Genomic DNA, 25,973 nt, shown 5'->3' on the forward strand with positions numbered 1-25,973 from the left:
ATGATTACTTTACTTTGACATAAATATGTTCAGGTCTAAATGTTTTTTTTATTTAATGAAGTTTACATCGAAAAATCAATAAAGTTTGAGTTATATGAAAGTCGAGAGCAAACGCAGTATTTTAGTCAACTTGAGCATATCCTAAGATAGGCATATATATCCAGGAAGGAGCCACGAGCAAACATGCCCCAACTATTTATAAAGTCAATTGGTTATCTGGAGAATATATTTTGCCAGACCAATTGAAAATATTAACAATAAACTATTCTGTAAAAGCTACATATCTTTAAATATCACTAGCCTCAATTTCCACTATTTCTTGATAAGATATTTTAAAATACAATTGTAAACCTTTCACCAATCCCACTTGAATTTAACAGAATGATTCTTATTCTTGCAATTGACGGACTGGCTTTATAAGAAGCATCCATATCCTAATGACTGACAAACATTACTATGGCTGACTATCACAAACATTACTCAGAGAGGATGAGAAACAAAAAAAAAACTAAAACCCTTCCTCAAGAGTTTATAACCCCTACAATAAAACTCGTTCTCGCATGGGCAACACTAATTCGACAACAATTAAGGCGATAACTCATGGCAAAGAATGAGTTGCCTTCTGATAATATCAAGGAAATAGAAGACTATTTAAAATACAAGAGTTACTGATACAAGATGAAAGAACGCTGATACTTGAGATTATTACCGCCGGAAGGTTTTTACAAAAAAATTGTAGGAAAAAAATATACAACAGTACTTCTAACCAGAACTCAAACAAACAGACCCTCATTCCATATAAAGGAAGATTAACACAAAATTTGACACTGTAAATGAATATATTCCAAACAGCTATAAATGCAACACAAAATTTTGACAGAAGTGCAGCTGTACATGGCAATAAGTAGGGCAGCAAGCTCCACTAACAACGGGGATTGAAAGCTCTTGCTAATGTCAACCATACATTAAAAGAATATATAACACTTCATGTGCACTCTACCATCCTAAATTCAGTACCTCTAGAATTCAGCCTAATCATATATGCATCCATATTGGCGTTTTGCTGTATACACTCCAATAAGAAAAGGAAAGAGTTCCAATGCCCGCTGAAAGCTTGTTGAGATGCTAACGGGACAAAATCTCATTTACCCGGGCCTGGGCATCCGCAGGAATGTCCCTACCAGGAACGGATACCTTCAGAAGATTAAGGTACTCCATCGCTTTGAATGAGTGCTTGTGCTCCGTAATAAAGGCAAGCAAGGCCTAAAGTTGATGAGAACAAAATTATATTCCACAATATTAAGGTACACATGTTTCAATATTTCATCTCTAATTATTGCAAAATTAAAATGCCTAACCTCAAATGGCATGTTTAGCAGTTCATAGTAAGTCCTGACGTGATCTAATCTCAACCGCACAGCTTCACTATTAATCGTTGGGATAGCAGATAGCGCCTGTTCCAGTAATTACCAATGAAACAGTTTATTGTAGTGGCAACATTAAAATATTAACCACTCTGCAAAATTTTACCTGATATATGCTACTCACTTTGCAAAAGATTCTTAACTAAGTTCAGGTAATTGCAGATTATAGAGAAAATAGGGTGTAATTAATCAAGCAGAGGAAGTCCGATTATGATCACTTGATCACTCCAGAAATGAAAAAAAAAACTCCATTTTGCATATTGGTGTAAGAAATTAATTCAAAACATGCCTGCTTTTCTCATTATACTGCAAAGCAAATTTTTCTACATATCTGATAAACCCCAAAAGATACTTAAAGCGAAGTATAATAGAATACATTCAACTGCATCAGAAATACAATAAATTTACTAAAAAGTACATGAATTAATAACCTGTTCCAGGGCAATTGAATTTCTACATATCTGATGAACCCCAAAAAGGTTGATGCTTTTTATCTCAGCCAGAGCCTGATAAGAGATATATACTACACTAGTCAAGAAAGATAATTCATATTTTATACCTTAAAAATAGAATCAACAACGGTCAAGTGCCAAACTGTGAAACAGTTATCCTAAGTCACGACTTTAAGAAAATGAAATCATGCCAACCTTAATTGATGCATTTGCTGCGACACTACATATGCCGCCAAGAATATAGCTCCGCTTTACACCAGCAAGAAATGGGGCCAGTTCTTCATCTCTGCGGGAAATCTTCCAAAACAGACATAGAAATATTACAGTTAAAGCAAAAACACAAGAAAAAGCAGACTCCGCAAATTTCTACCACTAAAATCCGCCCCCAAAGTAAATTATACTAGCCAAGAGTTAAAATGGTTTGGAGGAGTACATGTTATTATCCTGATTATGGTCTATTATTCAATTGACACACTGCTGTATAAATAGGATTAGCTGAATGAATATAAGATATTCCAGTTTTCCCCTACTGTTAATTTTGAATGCCTTTTACAATATTTATTTAACCTAACAAAAATGGCACTAAAGCTCGTAAATCTTAAGGGACTTGAGAAGCTCCAACTCATTCATTCTCGCACAAACATCCGTCCATTAGCACCACAGAAGGTTGGTTGACAGATAGCGGTTGTACAAACCACACGACATGTGACAAGAGGATCTTCCAAATGCTTGGTTACACTGTTATTTCCACAGTTCCATTGGACTCACTTTAGCTAAAGGTGTATCATGTTAAATAGATCAGAATCTCTTCATTGTTGGTCAGTTGTTAGAGTAGGGATGGTAAGGCTTTATCTACGAATCAAGGATGCAGAAGGCAAGGAGGTTCTTAGGGTTCAAACTGGGGGGGGGGACCATCCTAATTTTGCGGAGAATGAGCAAGCTGATCAGGGTTTTGAAGTGACTAATACACATACAGTACGGCAAAACCAATCCAATGCTTGAAAAAAATAAGAACAGGGTTTTGAAGTGACAAATATGTTATCTGCATCTATGTTAAATTAATCGCAAAGGATGTAAGTTGTATATTAGAAAAATTGAAACTATAGAGCATCTCTATTTTTTTCAACGGCATTCAAAGAGGCATAATGAATAAGACCTAGAATTGACACAAGTATATGCATTGATTTAACAAGGGAAATTTTAGATCAAACGGATTATTGCCCGATTTATGTATATACATGTTTTACTTAGCTAACTTGCAGCCTTTGCTTCATGTTTTCCTTTGCCAAAACTTCAAGTCTTGCAATGACTAGACTTGATTGCATCTTGAATCCATATATTGGTCTAAAATTACTTTTGTGTACATAGTTCCATTCTTTACCAAATGACTATTTTTCATTACAATTCAACTTTGCAACCCCAAAGCATCTTCCCTTCAGATTTAGTAACTCTGTGGACTTTTTCAAGGGTATTTGGTAATTTACCACTAGAACAACTTTAAAAATATATATAAGATAAAAAGGCATAAGCATTGCACTTGAGGATTCATCTGTCCTTATAAAATTATTATCAGAAAAAAAGGTTGCAATGCTGCAATCTTAAGATCTAATGGGAGAAACAGTTGGTCAAGAACAATAATAAAGAAGATGAACAAGATGGAGGTGTTGACAGGTTCTTTTCAAACTGCATTGAGGAAGCACTTGTTGAAGACCGCAAACGTGACTCAGCTGTGACTCAGCTCCATCATACTCCTTTGGAACAGACAAGCCCGCATGATGTATTTCAGTTGGACTTCTTAGATGGCAGAGGATTTTCAAGAAATTTGTAAATGAAGCGCTTTGACCAGTACCTCGAGAGGTGAAAGTATCGATATATTCACCACAAACATATCAGCGACAGAGAGAATACTTTCGTCTTTTTAACTCAGAAGAGAGAGGTCACAACCAAAATAGAAAGAAACACTAAACTCCTCAAAAATAATATTGTGGAACACGGATCAGTAGTTTCCCAAGACAGAAGAGGATGAGGTGGAACTTGATTAACACTACAGATATTTAATATCAGGATTTGTACTATATAAACTGAAGTGATTTTTTACCCCAAGTACAGAAGGAAATCTGCAGTTGACTTGGTGAACTACAACAGACACCGAGAAACCCTTAAGATTTACACAAGTACATATATATTTGTGTAACCACATGGCAGATTCCGTTGCCTTTTCTCTAAATTGCAACCGGTGCTTGTTATGTACCTTGGAAAAAGCTTAACATGGTCGACCATGACTAAAAAACAATCTAATTTAAACAGCTTAAATTATTATTCAGACACACACACACACACACATTTGGGTATCAATAGGTGCCTATGGCGAAATTTAATGAAAAGTTAAAGATACTACCTGTGAGACTAAAGATATAACAAAATCATCAGGTTCCTCTGCATCTTGGTCCTCTAAGTACTCCCTATTCGTCATAAGCTGGAAGTTGAAATGTGGCAGAATCTTTTAGTAATATTAATACACATGCACCTAGGGAAACATGTCAAGAGTTGAAGTTGTTCTGTGAAACCTGCATATGGAAAACTGTCTCTAATTGCATCTCTACACGCAAAACCTTGAGGCAATCAATAGCAAGTTTTCTGTATTCGTCCGCAAATGAAACCAGATCCGTAGGTGGTGTGCTTCCTGTTCGAGCATGATGAGATTGCATCGTACCATTCTCTTCTCTTCTATTGGATGTTCTAGTAGATGCCTTCCCAAGCCTGTCCGTACAACATGTGTTGCATAAAATTAGCAGATAACACTCAACTTTTGAAGCCACACACACAGACTATAAGTAACCACGCAGAATATACTTTTCAATATTAAAATAAACTTTATACTTACAGTTGTAAGAAAATCACATATAGGTCTCCTACATGTTTAGTTAAAATAATGAATAATTCACTTTCCAGTTCCTAGTCATTATTAGAGATGGCATATATTATACATCTCTGAGTATGACCATTCCCATTAAAGTGAGACTTTAAGAATAGAAACATGCCTTTCTATTGTATCTGCAACATACTCCAATGAATCACTTAAAGAAGCCAATAAGATAAGTTTGTTGTCATCACGTATCAGATTCTCCTGCAAATAAAGACATACTTTAAATTATATTTGATTATGAACCTCTAGCAAGCCACCAATTACAGTACCAATACCTGCTTGATTGGTCTCAAATTCAACAATAAGTTGCTCATTTCCATCTCAAATTCGGCAATCTCGGCATCGGAAGCATTCACATTCACCCTCGTCTGACCAAAAGAATTAGGCAAACATGCACTAGCTGGATCACGTCGCATTAGTTTTTCTATATCATGCCTCCCAATGAGCATATAACTCTGCTTCTCAAGAACTGCCTGATCCATCATTTCAAAGTGAAAGTTAAGATACAGGAGAATAAGAGAGACAATGGCATAGGATTTAAAAATATGTGATCTACTTATTGCTATTGTCAGTTAAGAACAAAATCAACTACAACAAGGACGAAGATTGACCAATAAATAAGTTCAGGAAACAAACTATTTTCTGCAGTTAAAAAATGTACTTGAAAAAACACGAGAAACAATGAAATAACAGCCAAGACATCTAGTACTAATCTAAAATTGAAATGAAGCATAATATGATATAAATAGGGAAGTATCCATGCCTCCATGTATGAAGTCCGGCATCTCTCATACGATCGTTCAAGCAATGTTTGGACATAACTGATCAGGTCACTAGCAAATTTTGGCATTGTTTGAGCCCACCCAAATACCTTAACAGATAATTGCAATTGATGTAGCACACAAATTATGATCAGGAGAAAGATTAATTTGATACTTTAGAACGTACACATATCACTTTAGAATGTTCTGTTAGGTATCAGGTCAGCAAAGTATTCACATACCTCCTTTGCTAAAAAGTCTATAGCCAAAAGCCCTTGCAGAACTGGCCGTCCTTTCTCAACTGATGAAGTATAAGATTGAGCTGTATGAGCTCGTGGACGAAATGCAGCTGGACCTATAACAATAGTTCTGGAAATTAGTCTTTTATAGAAAAAGAATATTTGGAACCATCACGGACCATTAAACTAATTTAGTACATACACCTCATATTTATGACTTGTAAAATCCATGAATAATGAGTCGTGTATTCAACTCATTACCAAAGTCAGTTATTGAATTACAAACAGATATACTACATCGATATCAGGAAACGAGCTTCACATAAAAAGGGTCATAAATGATGCCCAAACTTGTACTGTTGTATGAGCTGATGTTTATCAACATATATGCTATAAAGTAAGATTCAACTAAAACAACATCCTAAGTATAGGAGAAGCTCATCTTAGCCTAACAATAAAAATCTAAATTCATAAGTAAAAGCAATCAGACATTCAATAGTGACCGACAGAAAATATAACAGTTCATAGAAACTTGCTTGATATGGCTTGTTGTACGCATTTCCTGTAATCCACAAACATTGCAGGTAGAAAATGGTCCTTCACAAAGTTCTCTACAAAAGCTAGCAGTCCATCATTCCTGAGAGTCAACACACAAATAAAATAATGAAAACAGAAGTAAAGTAGAATTTAACGTCCAAGAATATAATTAACCACAATATGTTATCGGAGGACAGCATACTTAAGCATTATCATCCAAAAGAAATAGATCTTAAAATCTATGGGTGAAAAATCACTTCATACTACTAGCACTAATCTATGTTACTAGGACTCGGCTAGAAGTGTCCGACATGGACACGTGTCCAAGTATCGGATTCGGCAACATTTTGAAAAATATACATGTTTTTGGCCTAAAATAAGTGTCTGAGTCCAAGTGTCCATGTCCAAGTGTCGAGTGTCCGACACGGGTACTCGAAGTTAAAATGAAGAGTCCGAGCAACATAGGCACTAATGGTAAATGACTACTTAAAAAGAAGATACGTAGTTTTAACGGCTGAAGAAAACGTAAAAAAATGTCCCCAAAACTCAAATTTATCATAGTGAAATTTGGCACGACAACAATTAAACAGAATAAAGGAATGCAGGTACACCAAGCTCACCCGAGTTGTGAATACTTTTGAGGCAGAATGGAGGAAATTTTATCTGTGAACTGCAGGAAAAAGATGCAAGACACCACAATTACGAAATGCCAGAACAGAAGATATACAGAGAAAAAGAATTTCAAACCTGAAGAACTGGTCGGTACACGGATGCAGCTAGATATATTCCTTGCTCAGGTAAGACAGCGGCAGACCCATAACCTTCTTGGACATTTGGACCTTTTTTCCAATTTTGGCGTATGTAATCAACCCCTGCAAAACAGATACACACACCAAATCAATAGATGAAGGGGAGAAAGAACTCGACAGAAATTTATTGGAGTAGTAATCACAGCAAATAGCTGATTATAAGGATTTTGATGATTTATTATTTTTACATAAAGCTTATTTGTGGCCATAAATAGATAAAAGCGGAGTACAGTAGCCTTATGAAGCTAGGCTACTCCTATGTACTGAGTTAGTGAGGTATATCTGATAATCAAAAGATGCCTATGACAACTTCAGTACATAATGCCTGGTGGTCAGGTTTTATAATTTGACTTTGAATAAATTTTCACAGTCGATCTTTACTCTTTAGTCGATTATTTGCTTTTTTAGATGGAACATTTTTTGCTGAACCTGATGTAAATATTTAAGAAGGCACTGATGCAACTCCAAAAATTGCTAAAAACGCCGTGACACCCTCTAATTCAGTAATATGTAATTGGTTACAGTCCAATCAACCTATCAGAAATCAATTAAATGGCAAACTTTATGGATTTGATTTTTAAGAGAGCAGCAGGAAAAATTTAAAGCCCTTGGGTGATAGTACTGATCAAGAATGCTCATAAACATTTTGATCAAGCTGCTACAATGTCATGCAGGTGTCGGTTGCAGGATCTGTATCTAGAATTGTCTTCCAGCTGGTACACAACTGCAAGACAGCCTTTAGCGGCTTTTAATGGCTCTAAGATGAATAGGTCAAGTGTCTTAAAAGAAAAGTGCACAGTTAAGACATGATTATGACTCGCCATTGTACAGCCACATATTTAAGAATATTACAGTCGGTGTGTACCTTGATTAGGAACAGAAATAGTAGCATCGGTGAAGCGAAAAGCAAATGTGAGACCATCTTCTGACCCAACTCTGAGAAAAATGCATATACGTCAGAATTACTGTTAAATACTGATGCCCAAGAACTAATTTGTAGAGTTGCAGCCAAAAGGAAGTATTAGACAAACAAAAAGCAGGAGTAAAAACCTGGAGTACCACCTCAAGTGGCACAGTGAAATTTGGTGGTTAGTGTATATATTAGGATACCACATTATTTATGCACATGAAGTGTTATTAAAATCAACAAGCTACAACTCATCAAAATAACTATATTCCTAGCAACATATCCATTAAACACGTACCAATCATAGATCGTGTATGTACTACTACAATTCCCTGAAAAAACTATAATTTCTGGGTGTATTCTAATTATGTGTTGAACACAAAGATGTGTTCATTGTGCAGCAGAGAAGGTAAAACCAGAACAGGGAAAACTTAAAAAGAAGTGATAATATTTAACATAAGAGCAAACCCAAAATCATATGGGATGATGGCAATTATATTAATTAAAAGAGATCATTCAGTGGCTACATAACCAGAGTATAAAAGTATGTCTGGATATGTTCTGTTACCTGGACCTACATAAAATTGGTGTGGGTATGAGATTTGAGTCGGATCATTTACATTATAACCGGACATACATTAAAGCAATATTGTAATTCAAAATGATATACAAGGCCTCGTGACAAATTGTTTATATAGAGATTAGATTCGTGGATGATTCATTTATATTATTTTTTATGAATTTGACATATATAATCAAACCTATAAGTTCTATTGGTAGAAAATACTATTATGAAATGAGTTAAGAATATATAAAATTCACTTGCATTAAGCTTATATGCTCTCCGCTCCTGTATCAATTTTCTTAGGGATGTGCTCCCTGCCAAAGTCCCGGTAACATAGTATACATGTACGTACTACTTCTCCTCTATAAATGAACATCAAAACTTATAGCCAACTGGCTACAATAATAACTTGGTTGCTAGACTGCTAATGACATCACCATTCTTTTGTAATGATGGCCAAATAACCCAATCACATGATGTCATGTTGTGCTCATCTTATTATATATTCACCTTCAAACCCAAATCTCAAATTGAGAACAAAAATGTTACATCACTGGAACAAAAGTATTACATCATTAGTAGATTGTTCAGACACAGGATTAACAGTAAACTAACAAAAGTATTACACACAACTACTGACCAAAAACTCCAGACAATTTGGTCTGCATTCGGTGTGGGGATCTCACCTTCATATTATTATTTCTAGATATTAGGGTAATAAAAGCAGAAGCCATATACTTACAATAAAAGACCCTCTTAACTATAGGCGGCAATTCAGGTGAGGGTCAAGTCGGGTTGATTAACTTAGATCATATTTTGGGACTAAGCTGAGACCGGCCCTATAAATGATTGGCGTAGAATGCTTGACCCCAACATGGCCCGCCAATATACTTGTCAAGGCGTGAAGTCAAACTTAAGCGGTCCAGACCTGGAAGCCTAGGGGCTACCCTAAGTTTCTAATAGGCAAATTAGGTGTTCATGTGTAATAGGCATATATATTACAAATCATGTAGACATAATTTCATTGTTTATAATAGTAATTATTAGTGCCCGTTTGGGAAACCTTAAAAAAGTAACTTAGGACTTCAAATATGCTAAACTTATTTGTTAAGTTACTTGTAAGTTAATTTATTTTTATAAGTTATGACTTAATTATAAATTTTATAAGTTTAACATATAAAAATTAAAAGAGGAAGGTAAACAAGTGAAATCTGGGGGCACCAGGTCTGATATTTTGTACCAAGTATTGTAAAAATTTTGGGTCCCACAGAGAATTTTTATTTTATTTATTAAACTTGTAAGGGCATGTGCACCCCCAAATCCAATCAAGCAAATTTTGTTACTCCATGTCCCATAGTAAGTGTCACTTTGACTTTCTGCATGTATTTTAAGGTGTAAAAAAATGGAAATTTCATAACTTCTATTCTTGTTTTGAGTTAAAAGTATAGAATCAAAAAATTTATTCAGAAAAAGAAAATTCGTAAAATAATTACGAAAATAACTTTTTTTTTGCATCTTAAAATCTGTGCAGAAAGTCAAAGTGACACTTATTTTGGGACAGGGGTAGTATTTTACCAACAAAATCTAGTACCATCTTATAATCATGAATCAAGCTAACAGTCATTGGCAACATTAACACCTACTCTGCATAAACAAAAGGATGTAATTTTGTGCATTTGTAACAAAATATAAGGATATACCACGTATTTCAACAAACTAAGAAAAAAAACACAGCCCAAGAAGTTGGGAGGATGGCTTGAATCAATCGGAAAATAGGATAGAGTAAAATTCCTTGCCTTTTGTCTTTCTTGCCTTTTTTGTCCTTTTTAGAAGTTTTGTTTGCAAGTCTAGCTGTTTGCACAGCAGCATCAGCAGATGCAGCTTCAGGAGTTGCTCGAAGAATCTCACAGATGAGTTGTTGGCATTCACTCTAACGATCCAAAACATAATAGGAAAATTAGCACTATAAGGTACTTTAATTCCTTTAAAAAATATGGTCCTTTATTCGCGAACATTTAATTTATCATTTATTACCAAAAATAAAATTATTTTACCAGAGTAAATACCTGTAAAACAGTCAAGGAGAACCCAATGCTATACCCTCCAGTATCACGCGCTTCCGAATCTGGGTTCCAAGTTATGTCTACTGGCATCGACTTTGGTGTGTTTAACCCAACCTGCGAAGATTTAGATTCGAGAAGATTTCCAACTGTAACATGGTTTTCTGACAATATAACAAACAAAAATTAGGAGAGGATTTATAGAGGGAAAGGGTAAAGAGAAATCAAATCAGTTTAATCCAAGTAGATAACTTACCAAATATCCGAACAACGGTGTCTAAAATAGAATCAAGAAGTTCCTTAGATGCAGCTTGCGCTGTTCCCGTGGGAGCCATTACAGGGGAGACAGGGCTGACAGACAGGAGTGTGCCAGCTATTGATGTCCCATTCTGACGTTTCTGTTTTGGCAACTGATAGCTCTGCAATTGTCCTTTCAAGTGGTGTAAAACAGTATTAGAATCCCGAGCAGCCTGACTCATACCAGGCCTTGAAGAATTTACACGTTCAGCATATGTTTTGATCTTGGTAGTTATTATATCATGTATTGTAGGTCTCAATCTTTGGCTGTCACAAAAAAATTGCAAAATATAAATTGTTAATCAAATATAACTTGAATGATCAAACTAAAAATTAATGTTGGCAATCAAGAGATCAGACTTTCGATTATGTATCATATGTATTAGATCAACACATATATTAGCAGTCTACAAATTGGATCTATTGTTTTTACATATCAGCACAAAGAACACAACCAGAAGGTTATCTTTTTCCTCTCCACTTCTGCTGAAATTGATCCTGTGAAGGAAAAAAAAAATATTTTTGGAAATCAAGTGTTAAGGTGTGATTGTATAACATCACCCTGTTAATTAATAATTCGCATTCCTAGGAATTAAACCTTTCTTTATTACATTATCTATCACTCAGAAGAACTTCAGAGCCCAACACTCATAACAAATCCCCCCGAGAACCCGCTTCCCTATAATCTCAAAACAGATCACCGAACTCAGTAATCGAGTTAGTAAAGAGTTGAAGACGATAGACATTACTAGCCAGCTAAATGTAACAATAAAACGATTACCCGTCCTTTGAGTTTTTGTTCCAAATTAAATTCAAACAAGAGAAGGGGAAAAGAGACACTAATAAACATGACTTACTAGGTAATACTTGCATTCTCTATGTTGGACTGTAACCATACTCGTTGAAAAATAATAAAGAACACCACCTTTTTTATCCTGCTCTCACTGTTGATTTTATGTTCACCGTTCAAGTCCACAATGTCTCTCAAATTCATATTTCACTAGTGTGTGCATTGATAAGCAAATTTAAAGGCTGAGCTCCGTACTTTAATGTTAGACCGGATATTTTTAAACAGGACACGAAAATTTAGTGCCCAGGTATAGAAAATCTTTCATGAAACAAGTTGGGGTTTCACTTCGAGTACACGACACAAAATAAATAAAAATTTAGAAAGAAAAAATTTACACATTATGTTACATAAAATCATATTCTTGTAACACTAAACATAATATTTATTAAAACTTATGAAGTAAGATTTTAACATTACAAGTGTTGTAAAACCTAAAAAAGTAATATTGGCATATTAAAAAACTTACTATTTTTCCATTTTCCTTATTCACACATTTTACGGTAAATAGAAAAGATATAAAGATAAAACATTTACTGTGATTGTTTCAAATTAAAGCCTGAACTTTGAATTTTATTATAAGAGAAGAGTCACAGAAATAGAATACTTCTGGATATTTTTTTTATTTACCTTCAAATGGGAGGAAAGTCAAATGGACAAAAGGATCGGATGAAGTTATATCTGTCGACGCGAATTTATATTGCTTAATGCACACCTCTTTTGTATCAAAAACTAGATAAAAGATAGCATGAAATTCTCATAATATTGCAGATTGATGTAGTTACACAACACCACTTACTACGTGCTAGCTATTCTTGTTTTTATGTAAAGTATTGATATTTTCTTTGAAGACTTGTTTCTAAAAATGTGTTTCTGGTTTGGAATGAAGGGGCAGTAACTAAGAAACTACATACATAAGGGTACTACGATCTTTATTAAAGGAATTAGATCAAGGATTTGGAATCATACTGAGGAACACACTTTCCAATATATCAAAAATGATTTTTATAACTTGACAGAAAGCATACCATATTATAGCACCAGCAGCTGCAACTTTACCCAGCATGCAGAGGCACTCGACCATAGTCTGCAAATACTTCACATGAACAGGAGCATCACTCTTTTTCAACAACTCCTGCAAAATATATAATCCAGGACTTAGCTAATTCAGGAAGCATATAATTGTTTGGTACTTCTGATTGTTGAGTGTGCATGGAGCTCATACAACAAATTCATCAGGAGTTGAAACGGAAAGCCATGTTGGTATTTGACGAGATGGAGTTTTTGCGTCCTTTGAAGGATTATCACCACCATTGACCCTTACAGAGGCAGTGTTCCCATCGGATGCAGTTTCACCATGTCCATCGAAACCACCATCCTCTTCATGGCCATCATATGATGAACTGAAAGAATGAAATGATGATGTTTCCCCACCATGCATGTAAAGAATAAACAAATACAGGTATCTACATCAATGGAAGGAAAAATCGCATACACTGCAAGTAAACTATAATAGGTATTTAAATAGTCATGTCATGCCCATATGCTGTGTTGAAAGATCTGACAGTTCAATTAGAATACGCTATTTGGAGTCCAAAAGAACTTGAGAATGAGGTTGAGTCATTAAACAGTGTATACTTGTTGAAAGTTCTGATACAGTGTAAGAGTTTAAAGGACTCCTACTGATTCTAGTACGCAATCCACAGTGTCTCTTACTCTTAGAGTCTCAGTGCTTTCTTAGACTGCATGAAGATAAGAAATTAGCTTCGAATATTTTAAAAAACTTTATTGGAACACCAAAGAGCTTATATATCAGAACTGAGTGGTTCACTATAAATAATTTAAAAGAACTTGAAGCTTTTAGTCTTTTTAACTCTTTTGAGTAGACGACTTACAAAGCTCATAAGTGTTGGGTCAACTTAATATTTTATATCAATAATCCTATATTTCCGACTCATAACTGCTGATATTCCAGTTGAGAAATGTTTAGACTTGCACTTCAGTAGTGTTATGCTTCTCTGATGCCAGGTAAAAAAGTGAACAGATCTGTGATTAAAAAACACTTTCTTCCATGACCATGTACTTGACAGCTGCTTTGACCAGATTAGAAAAAGAATCTGGTAAATGATGTATCCTTCAATTCATACTAGATAAGCCTGTAAGGGGGTTCTTGATAGAATGAGCAGTTATCGAGCTAACAATGGTTGATGATCCATGTACTAAATCAGGCAACAGAATTTCAGCTATTTTCTTTAGAAGTAGAAGACAGCTTACAGCAATAAAAGGCTTAACAGACAAGTAGCATAAAACATGTCAAAACATGAGTGCATAGCTTACCCGCCATCCACAGAACTCGGAATGTAAGGTCCATCTACGAGGCCATATGCACCAAACTGATTGTCACCTTTATGTGACCTCGTTCTTCGTGAAAGGGGCTGTAAATTATTTATCGAGAATGAGGCTGCTGTAGTAGTAGGAACTGCATCATCAGTGTCATGTATACTGGCAGCAGCTGAGCTGCAGTAAAGGGGAAAAATAAATTGTGAAGCACCATCATGATCATACAGAGAAGAAGAAAGCATGAACTAATATATTAAAGCATAGAACCACTAAACAAGCAGTATCTATATGTGTTTCATTTTACATTCAGGTCCCTAATAGAAAGAATATGGGTAAAATTTCTTAACACCCAATAAATGTAGCAAGTTAGTCAGAAGTCTCAGAGAATATGAGAAATGGGGAAGTAAATGAAGGGAACGATTGTAGTAAGCAGAGAAAGCAATTGGTAGAGAAACTGAAGACTATATTACAGCAGATGTTGACAGGCTTCTCAACGGGGCAGGGAAAACGGGGAACCCGATCCAAATGGGGCCGCCCCGCCCCGCTTAAATGGGGAATGGGGCGATGAAAAGTTTAACCCGTTTAAATATGGGGCGGGTATGGTATTTATATGATCCCTGCGGGGAAAACCCGCCCCGCCCCAAATATAATATAATATATATTTTTTATAATATAATATTTTATATCGTGTAGTAAAATATGTTTATAGTATAGAATAAACTATAATTTATTTATTTTAGTTATATACATAATAAAATAAATATATTACATAGAGTGTTTTAAATCATCTATGCATTTCTTTTAAATAATATATTATAAAAAATAATTTTATTGACTTTTTCTTTAAGTTAATTATTAAATGGGGGATGGGGCGGGGTGGAGATTAAGATTTGCCACGTGGGGCGGGGATGGGGATACATTATAAATCCCCGCGGGGAACGGGGCAATTTTTATATACGGGTCGGGTATGGGAATGGCGATCCCCGCCCCATTGAGAACCCTAGATGTTGTGCTACAAAGATTAAAATGGGGAAAAATATCAAGTTGATCACTCATCTCGTCCAAATATATCAAGTATGTCATTACTTCTGGTTTGACTAAATTTGATCATAAATTTGAAAATTTGTATCAAATAAATCATCTACCAACGACTAAACTGATACAAAATTATAACTTTTTAATAACTAAGTTGATACAAATTTTCAAATTAGTAACCAAATTGAGTCAAACTAGAAAGTAATGACCTATTTGATATATTTGGATGAAATGAATGATCAATTTGATATTTTCCCGATTAAAACGAGGTAAAGCCTCAATTTATAGAATAAAACTTATTGCTTGAGTAGAGATCACTAACTATAAACTTAATGCTAGCATAGATATATATATGCATGTTTCAGCTGCCGATACGTTTGATAACTACTGTAGTAATAAATTATTAATAATACTTCATATAGTAATTAGTTTATTATTGTACAAGTTACAACAGTAATTATTTTATTACTAATATTCGACAAAGAGTTTTCTCAAAAATTCCAAAACAAACATTTTATCCACTTGGATGTCTTTTAAGTCTAGCCTGATACAAGAGATAAGTTGGATGACTAGAGAGCTGAAACTTTTCTTAATCCAAATTATACAAAAAGCAATACAGAAAGACGGTGAACTTGGAAGAATGACAACAAAGCCAAATTATCAAATTTATATAATGAGGTACCTGAATTCACCCTTATTGTAAAGATGTGCATGCATATCCTCCAATACTTTGTAAAAAATAATTCCTCGCATTTTTGTCAGTTCCGACCGGACATCTTGCAGAGCACCAACCTGGGTGAGAGAAAATCAAAATGTAAACAAATTAACAAATTACTTTAAAGAGTTAAATATCAAAGTGGTCACTCAACTGAAGGTCATATATTCATTAAGTCATCAAACTTAACAGGGTATCATTTGAATCACTAAATTCAAATTAAATATCAAACAAATACCTCTAAATATGTGCTAAAATATGTGCTACGGAACTAAAATTATTTTTATGGAGTTCTATTTATTTTTCTTAAATGTTACCACAACCAAATGAAAAAGATATGAATTCTAATATTTTAGATAATAGAGTTTAATTTTTACAAATTTATCTACTATTTATTTTTAATTTGTAGTTAAATTATTTGATTTACATAAAAATTAATTAGTATATTAATCTTATAAAATCTAGATATATTACCTAAAATACTAGAGATCATATGTTTTTCATTTTGTTGCAGTAGCATTCAAGAAAAAAGTGTGGAACTCCGTAAAAATAATTTTTATTTCTCGAGTACATATTTTCGAGTATTTGTTTGATTTTGATTTTGGTGATTCAAATGATACCCCGTTAAGTTTGATAACTAAATTGATATTTGGCCTTCACTTAAGTGAGCACTTTGATATTTAACCCTTATTTTAAATAACATTGAGCATCAACTAGTAACTATCCACTATATCAAGTTTTGAAGTTGTAAAAGTAAAACCCATGTCATACCTCATTTCAATATTAAGTTACACAGTATCAAAGTAAATGAGAAAAAGTGACATTAAAGCAAGAATATCAGGAGCTAGCAATGATATATACAAGAGCATAATGGTTTATGAAATCAAGTTCATAGTTAAACGCAAAAATCTTTAACAATTAAGTTATGACCACGTGCATGCATCCGAATAGTTGAATACTCCACTTCAACAACTTATAAGCACGTATAAACCCTATTCAAAGCATGGATGTCAACATTATTATAAAAAATTGAATAATTTTGTATTATAATTTATAATATTACAGTAAATTAATTAATATTTGTTAAAAAGATGGTTATATCTATAATTCTACTAGAATTTAATATATAAATAACAGCTAAAAGAATAAAACATTTTAAATTTAAATTTAATACATTAATATGAGTAAAATACTTTGAAGTTAAAATAGAGTTGTAGATAACAATGAGTTAAAATGCAAAACGAAAACTATTTTCATGTGCGAGTAGAATTCTTATTAACATCAAACATGATGTTGTACTTTAATTAGTATAAATCTCATTATATTTAAACCTCGGCAGACCCACGAGTTCAGTTTCAGTTTTAATCTCTGCCGGGAACTTCCACCAAAAAAAAGGCCAAAGGTAGTCGGTCTAAAAGAATTGCAAGAAACTGTTATATGTAGAAGCATAAATCTTATACATCAAAATTTTATATATAATGATATATTCTAATCAACATAAAAGCCCATAATATTTAAAATCTGTAAGGTCCAGAGTACATATCAACGGATTGTCTTCACTTCAGCTTTGAGAGTATAGTATAAGTAGATAATAGTAGGCAATAAGCAATATGTAGTAAAAGTATGATTCATGTGTAAGCTTGTAGCATATTTAATAAATTTCATACTATAAAAAATATACTTTCGACCTAAACTCCAAAGCTAGGAACTTGATACTCTAATAAGTTCCCCAGATTAGGCTTATGACACTTATAAAATAAGAAATTTGAGAACAAAATACACCAATTGAACATGTTATTTCTTAGAAAATCTCTCCCCAGAAATAGGCAAAAGATTAAATATGAACTAACCATTTGCAGGCCTTCCCTCTCGAGCATCAGCATTGATTGAACATGTAACTGCACTGCAGCATAAAACTGCTTCTCTTGAACAAGCTTCTCAATACGATTAGGAACCTGAACCATATTTGAAAAATCATAGAGAGATCCATCAGACAAACCAGAGTCGGAGGGTAAGGAAATTACTGTCACCGTCGATAATTGAAGAATGAGCATATAATAGCAACTATCTAAACACAATGGTTGCAACAAATGAATTGAAATTAAAAAGAGTGGTCTTTAGTGTGATTGTATCATTGTACCAGAAGAAGATTTGAAGAAATAGAAATACAATTCCTAAAAAAAGACAACCAACAGCATACTATAAACAAGAGTGTTTTTGAAAGGATTGTAGAGGACCATGTAGATAGTGCAATCGCCTAAAAGCTTTCATGTACTTCATTTTCAATTGAATTTATTATTAACTATCTAAGGTGGTCCTTGTGACATCTTAGCCAACCATCTTACAGAAAAGACCTACAAAATTATATCTAAGAAACAATCTAATGTCACAGAATGGTCCACATCCTTTTGCAAAGAGAACAAAATTTCGTTATTTATGTCCCTGATAATGGAGATTTTTATACAAAGTGACTTGAACACTTTCTACACACATATGCACCTATAGTTGAACCAATAATATTTTTGTGTGACCACTAAGAGCCAGTTTGCAGTGGCCTCCCCAAACCAAAAACTACAAGCAGTGTTTACTAAGACCCGACTGCTTTTTAAAAGCTTGGGAAGATGGGACAGTTGCTTCAAGAAAAGCTTTTGATGAAAGCCCCTATTGTATGAAAAGTTGGCCTTCAATTTTTTTTATTAACATTAAACTTTAACTTACTTCCAAGACAAACCAAAGTCACATTTTTTGACAACCGAGAACTTGTATCAACTATTACTCAGAAACTTGTGATTATTCCAGACATCACTTCTTCCCACAACACTTCCCTCGAGCACTTTCCCCCACACATGTTAGGACATCAATGCCAAACTGTCCTTAAACATGTTGATAAGTTTACCATTTGTTACATGTATTAGTATTACAAACTCGAACAAATTTAAGATATGACAAGTCGACCATCTATTATGAAAGGGGATTATTACAACTGTCTAATTAACATGATTACGACAAATACTAAATAAAAAATAAAAAATATTTATAATAGTTTTGAAATGACGACTTAAGGATAAAAAATGACTAAACTATACAAGTGGAAACACAAAAGACAGGATTCCATCCCAAACCGAAATAGGATCCCATGACAAACTATATAAGCACGTCTTCATGGAGACCATAAAGCTGCAAGAAGATGAACTTGTTCCAGAGATAATTATGGGACAAAAACTTAGTCAAAAAACTTTAGCATTTCCCTAATTCATATAGCCAAATAATAGCCAAATAACAACCGACATTTCACCATTTTTCCACTTACCAAATTCTTTTCTGCTTAGTCAGAAGCATTCTTTCAATCAATGCCAACATTTGGGGGATGGGGGGAACGAAAAAGGATAACAAAATTGCTGTATTTCAAGCAAATATATTTTAAAAAACTGAGCTATCCTTGCCTTGCATACATATCACAGAAACATAGAAGAAAAACATAATTTTAATTGTTTTCTTAATTTATGTTGGTCATTACAACCAGGAATATCAGTGACAAAAAACAGCCAAAGATTGATTTAACTTAAGTGCAACCATATGGGCAAAAGAACTAGTCTAGGGTCTGGCATAACCACATAGCTGTTGCCATAAAATGAAGAATGTGTAGGGAAGGCACCTACACTAGAACAAGACCTGCCTAAAGGTTTCTTATATATGTATCCAAGAGATGAATTACTGATGAAAAAAAAAAATTAGACTAAACGAAGTGGAAAACCAAAATCCCTCTCCAGAAAGGATGAGCACCGCCTGTCAAAACCTATACATCCATGTGGTGAAAGCTTTTGACATGGGTAATATAGCATACCTCCGCCTGCCCCGCCTAACCATTGGCATTAGTGGTCATGGAGATAATCCAGTACACTGATTACTCCAGGGAGTAAGATTAAACCCTAGGGATGAATAACTAAAGAAACATAGCCCAGATTGGCGTGCAAGTACTCCTTTACTGCAAAGATGTTTATCTAAACAAAAAAAACTGTAACCTAAAGCCCTGGAAACACAAAAGGGAATGGCACAAGTACACAGAGCTGTACTGTATGTGCAGTTCTCCTAAGTGCTGGAATTTTGAAAAAAAGTATGCTTTAGGTCAAGGCACTAGGAACCTAGATGTGACAGAGATATCCTTTTATCCATAATTTCATATTTTATGGAACATAATGTAGAGGACAGGATCAACCAAGACATGGTTAAAAAAAATAGAAAAGTTCCGTGACATGGTCTGATGAGAAGCACATGGAGGACCCTATCAGTGAATGTCGCATAATATTTTTCTGCTTAATCTAAGAACGTTGAATTCAGTTAAAAGCTTACTAAAACTGTAAGCTATGTATCTGTGCAAAGCAATAATTTACGGAGCAGATGAGGACAGATTCTGTGAATAGCAAGCAATATTTTACCAAGCAGATGTTAGGACAGGTTCTGTGCACGGAGAACAGGCAACCCTTCTCCTGCGCTGAACATAACTAGTCTTGCCTTTGGGTAAGAGAAAAGTAAAGGTCTTTACTTAAACTCTTTGTTTTAGATCATGTAGGCTGACATGATATAGAATATAAATCATCGAGCTAAGGAAAAAACTTTAACTGATTGACTTGTAAACTATTTATTTACAGGATTAATCGTTGATATCTGGCGTCGCTTTAGGCACGAAGAGTAGTCATATTTTTAAATAATCTGTTTCTGTTATCAGATTGTAATTGTATTAAGGTCATTCTGGAAGCTGTGTGAAGTTTTAAGCACAAAAGAACCAAAATTATGTATTTTTTAATAGAAGGGTCAAAGTCCAGAGACCTATTTAAATAGAGTAAAAGTATACCATTTCAATAGAACTCAGATGCCATATTCATTTACAAGCAGTTTGTAGGCATCGCATGCCTTGTAACAGATATCATACACTAGGTCCCAAGGTGCAAAGGTCCCGTAGGAGCCTAGCACGGCGCAAGGAAAAGACGTGCCTGACTAAGGTGAGTCGCATAACATTCTGAAAAAAATCAACTTATGTTGATATATCTCACAAGATACTTGACTAATATCTCAAACCCATAATGAAGTCAGCAAGTGATAAGTTTGTACACTTGTGATATATATTATTAGTATTCTGTAAGTAGAGACATAGCACAATTACTATTAAATTCCAAGCTTTATAGTATCTTGGCTATGATGATACAGGGCTTGATACTCCTAATTCAAGCTATACAACATGGTTATGAAGGATTATATAGATGTGTTATACTTTTAAATGTGAAAAAAATATAGTAGATCCTATATAAAGATTACCTCGCAGTTGTAAACACAAAATACTAATATTAAATCTTAATGTCTATATATGCATCTTTTCCATGCATCAGTTATATTTTTGCCTTTCTCTCCCATCACATTCAGTATAATGCATCTAATATTTGCCAACTAAAAGAAAAACAAAGCAAGTTAATAAATTTGGCAAACAAATCCAAGATTCCTCTTGTTTGTAGCCTTTGCACAATGCTGCCTTCAAAACTTTGGAACAATGATTTTGTAATATAATTTTAAAAAACTGACCAAGATGTTAAGCTATTCCAAGAATCGGATCAAGAATCAGCACAAGGGCACAGGGTGAATTAAGGTAAATGAACCTTAAAATTTTAATATTTTACCAACCTTAGATATGTCCTCAATTTGATCTAGCAACGCGATTATGTGTCGCAATGTAACTGACCGATATGACAACTGGTTCAACTGCTTGTTACGAGAACCAAGAAATTTCTTAGCATCAGCCAAATCAACTTTTAAGACACCAATTTTTTCAGTGGATTCACTAAATAACCGCAAAATCTGAAAGAAAAAAGGGAAAAACATTCAATTTTGCATTGTTTATTGCAGGAAAAAGAGAAGATTAAAGAAATAGCATTCATCAGGTAGATAAACCATGGTGCAACTGTAAAATAAACTCAAATGTTACATAATACTTCCTAATGATGTATCAGGGCCTTAGAGCATGAAACAGTAAAAGGTTAAGTATGGTAAAGTGACTCGTCCTTCGTCTCATGGAATGATAACTGCAGTTATGTCATTTTATGTCCAGCAAAAAGATGTGTATGGAGATTCCAAAGTGTGCATAACCCATAAAATGTTCTAAATTTTAAGAAAATTGTCTCTCCTAACTAGCATGCACACTTTAGATGAGACATTTAATGGATTCTGGAAAGAGTGTTTTCATGATACCCCCGGCAATATTTATTGTATCACTCCTAGTTTTAACCAAACCTTTAAAAGTTTACTTGATTTTTCCACATGTAGTACTTATACCCCAAATTATATCAACAAAAAAACCAAAATTATTTAGAACTATACAAACATCTAATACTTGTTATAAAAGCACATATCTGGACAACTCTGGCCTCTCGCTTTTTCTGCAGGATGGTTTCAATAAATTCATTTCACTTCATTTTTTTAATACTATTTTGGATATTTGTCATTGGTAATAGAAAGTTTTTAAACATGTTACTTTTGTCTATACACATAATATGTGTGTATAGTTGCTACATTAAACTTTTCTACTATTTTTAAAATTTTGAATAATTTTTAAATAATTTTACATATTCAATTTTTAATATAGTTTATATATTTTAAACACTAATACTATTAACGCAAAAATATGTTGTCACAAATTATTAAATAAAAATATTTCATTTATATAAATTCTTTATCAATATTAAATAAATTTAAAAGCAGTACATGCTTTCTGCTGGTAAATGGTAATATACTTGTATGTAAATATATAGCTTATACATGACACAGATTGCAAGTTGAGAGAGCAGCGCTACAATATATATATACTCATACAAGCATGCCTTGTAGTGAATTCCAAAATTGAATGACTCGATTTATTGACCAATCCCACAGTGACCAACTAATATCTTAGGAATAATTTTGCTCAATAATTAATTCAGCCAAGTGAATGAATCAATAATTAAGGACTTTTATTGATATTGATTAAAACACGCTAAGCTAGAGAAGCAATAAAGAGGTTCTAGAATATATTGTCTTTGCTGAATATATATGCATACTATGATTTCAATATGTCTTATCATAGTTTCTCGTCTACTATAAATAGTTGTCAATTCCCTTTATAATTTATAAAGAGGACTACTTGTTCTCCTCTGCTTATTTTGGTCATGAAATGAATTTCCTCTTAATTGAACTAAACAGGTCAATAACGGCATGTTCCCAATATCAACCACTTAATGAACATAACAAATTTAAATCTTAAAGTGAAATGTTATGCAATATAATGTGCATTATGATAAACCATAATACTCTAGAATTATTTTCTGCATGTAATCGGAGAGAAGAAAACAAGCTTCTATTCAAGCAAAACTTTAATACAGATAAATTGAAAGCAAGTATCCAGTGCCCTAGAGGGTGTAATAGTATACCTGTGAATAATTCTGAATAGCTTTATTAAAGCCACTGTGATAATTATGCACAACAGCATCAACAACTTTCTCTATTATATCACTCTGCTCCTTCAGCTTCCCTACTTCGCCTTCACGGTCTTTTGATGTCAAAATATGAACCACATGAGGTAGCGAATCAAAATATGATGTAGTCCAACTTTCATCGATCAAAGCAAGCTCTTCTCTCAAATGCTATAAACCCCAATAAGCAGAAATAATAAGATACACATCAAAACACATAACTAGGCATAATTGCACTAAATTATCCAAACATGCAGAACAAATTAACAAAATTATTGGAGTGTAAAAATACAAATCAACTTGATTCCGGTACTAATTAAGTTACAATGAGCATCATATAAACATGACTAATCAATTCACCCAATTTTATGCAGGAAATCAAATTCAAATATATTAAAAGCAAATATCACCTAGATTCCGGTACTAATTAACTAGAACTATCATTAAAAAAAGTAGAATATCGTCAAAATTCGAAGAAAACATCACCTAAATCCCAGTACTAATTAGACTATAACTACCATAAGAAAAACATAACTAGTCCAAGTAATTTACAAAGAAATATCAACTAAATTCAAAGAAAACATAACTAACTTCCGGTACTAATTGAGCTATGACTACAACCGGAAAATACATAACTAACAGTAAAATTCATGGAAATTCAAATAAAATTTTTAAGCAAACATTACCTAAATTCCAGTACTAATAAACGTATAAGCCTATACTAGACATATTTGTTCTTAACGAACACTTAACTTCGAAAAACACACTTAAATTACTCTGAAAACTCAAAACAGAGATGAGATACATTCCAGAAGTAAATAACACAAGAAAAAACTAAAACGGAGTAGTTTACGCACCGATTGATCTCGAGGAACGGGCAAATCATCGAAAATTCCCATCTGGAGCTGAAATTACAAGACATTAGAGTGAAGAAATGACAGGTAAGCTAAAATAAACATTTAAAAGCAGAATTAGGATAAATTAGAGGATTGTTTACCGAAATTAAACGGTCAAATTATTCGGATCTGAAGATAGAGCGGAGATAATGGAATTGAAGCTGCGTCGCCCTCGAAATGGTGATTGAAGAATACGAGAAGAGATCGATATGTGTGTAGGAGTGTGTGTGGGGGAGAGAGATAGAGAGATTTATACAGAGAGAGAGAGACAGAGGGAGATTAGTTATGGCGAGGTAATGATGCGGAGAGAGAGAGAGGGGAAAATGGTGGTAGAACTGTAAATATGTGTGTATGTATTGTATGTATAGATTTGATTAGTATTATTCGTATACTGCACCACATGGGACCTACTCATTACCTGTTTTTTTTTTATTTTACCATTTCCTTAGGTTCCGTTAGCTTTTATAACAAGGGTAAAAACCTTTTTTACACGCTAAAATATCAGGGATTAGGAGGTGACATCCTAAATATCTACTACATAAGCCTTATGTTCGGGCATATGTAGTTATCACGTCATAACTTGAACGCAAGCAACCGTATCAGGTTCAACACAATTACATGATACGCTTTTGCATATATGATATCAGTCTAATACGCTTACGAGAGAAACGTATTCACTTGATACTGAATGTCTGATAATCAAAAATAAGAAAAGATCAGTACACGTTACAGATACAAGTATACCTACCATTACAGAGTATTACATAAAGACGCCTAACGGGACGAAGTAATGACTTCTATACGCAATTTGAAGAGTCGTGTTGATGGAATACGTCAGGGTTGCTTAGAGAACGACTGAACTGATACACCAAGAGTCTAGAGTATACTCTATTATGCCCGCCGAGAAGCCACCTTGGTAGGCGTTACAAGATTGTATATCATTCAAATGTACATGGTAAGTCATATCATACATTAGGTCCGTCCTACTTCACCATTTCACAGTTCGATGATTTCAATAAAAGCATCTGAATAGTTAAAATTATAAATGCACTCTATATGTTTGATAATTATTTTGGTTTTTTTGTGTGTGTATGAGTTAGTTATGCATGTATAATACTTGATATAGTGGGTTTCAAAAGCATCGATAATTTGCGGTGATGAGCACCTGACTTCATAGTCACACAACTTTGGTGTATATATAATAGATGTATATACAACCTAGATACGCCTCACAAATAGTAGTATCAAGTGGGTAAAAAAGTCAATGAAATTTGATACGGGTAATTTGGGCATAGTAGCATAGGAAACCAGGTATTATCGTCAATTTTTCTTATAATAATAATGGAATTTTATTTATCTATCTATATGACTATATTTATATTTTTTTAAAATTAATTGCATTATGTGTGCTCGCAGTTTGTGCATTTGAGACACTGTACTTCAAAAATCATCACGGTTAATACTACACTTCACTTTTGGTTATGAAATGTGCTACTACACTTCACTCTTGGTTATGAAATGCATATTTATGTTAAAAAACTTAATGTCGTTAATAAAATAAGCTAAATCAAGATCACTTTTTGACTCTAATTCTGAGTTGATATGGCTGGAATATAAAATCAAGATCACTTCTAAATTAAAGTGATTCTTGTAAGTTCTTTATGGGTTGT

At 33.8% G+C, this 25,973-nt stretch overlaps 1 protein-coding gene across 1 annotated transcript; it reads right to left on the bottom strand.

The window, feature by feature from the left end:
• Positions 1 to 672: 672 nt before the first annotated feature.
• Positions 673 to 24,653, bottom strand: LOC141707154 (exocyst complex component SEC8). The gene is made up of 26 exons (XM_074510172.1): positions 24,405 to 24,653; positions 24,265 to 24,312; positions 23,366 to 23,578; positions 21,588 to 21,761; positions 17,765 to 17,869; positions 15,882 to 15,991; positions 14,162 to 14,341; positions 13,050 to 13,227; positions 12,853 to 12,959; positions 10,937 to 11,244; positions 10,687 to 10,844; positions 10,417 to 10,550; positions 8,014 to 8,084; positions 7,087 to 7,211; positions 6,960 to 7,009; positions 6,339 to 6,439; positions 5,806 to 5,918; positions 5,566 to 5,673; positions 5,078 to 5,275; positions 4,918 to 5,003; positions 4,444 to 4,636; positions 4,275 to 4,352; positions 2,072 to 2,173; positions 1,856 to 1,930; positions 1,359 to 1,454; positions 673 to 1,263 (listed from the first exon to the last, which is right to left on the bottom strand). The coding sequence occupies exons 2-26, from the start codon at positions 24,304 to 24,306 to the stop codon at positions 1,126 to 1,128; spliced, it is 3,243 nt and encodes a 1,080-aa protein (XP_074366273.1). The 5' UTR covers positions 24,307 to 24,312; positions 24,405 to 24,653; the 3' UTR covers positions 673 to 1,125.
• Between the last annotated feature and the right edge of the window lie 1,320 nt (positions 24,654 to 25,973).

The sequence above is a fragment of the Apium graveolens genome, chromosome 2 (genome assembly GCF_009905375.1).
Source record: "Apium graveolens cultivar Ventura chromosome 2, ASM990537v1, whole genome shotgun sequence".
In the NCBI taxonomy this organism is placed as follows: Eukaryota; Viridiplantae; Streptophyta; class Magnoliopsida; order Apiales; family Apiaceae; genus Apium; species Apium graveolens.

Coding starts and splice junctions, on each gene's coding strand:
- LOC141707154 (XM_074510172.1), bottom strand. CDS start 24,306: ATGGGAATTTTCGATGATTTGCCCGTTCCTCGAGATCAATCG. Junction 5,276..5,565: donor GCCGGACTTCATACATGGAG/GCATGGATACTT, acceptor ATGATGGATCAG/GCAGTTCTTGAGAAGCAGAG. Junction 5,004..5,077: donor ATTTGAGACCAATCAAGCAG/GTATTGGTACTG, acceptor CTTTATTTGCAG/GAGAATCTGATACGTGATGA.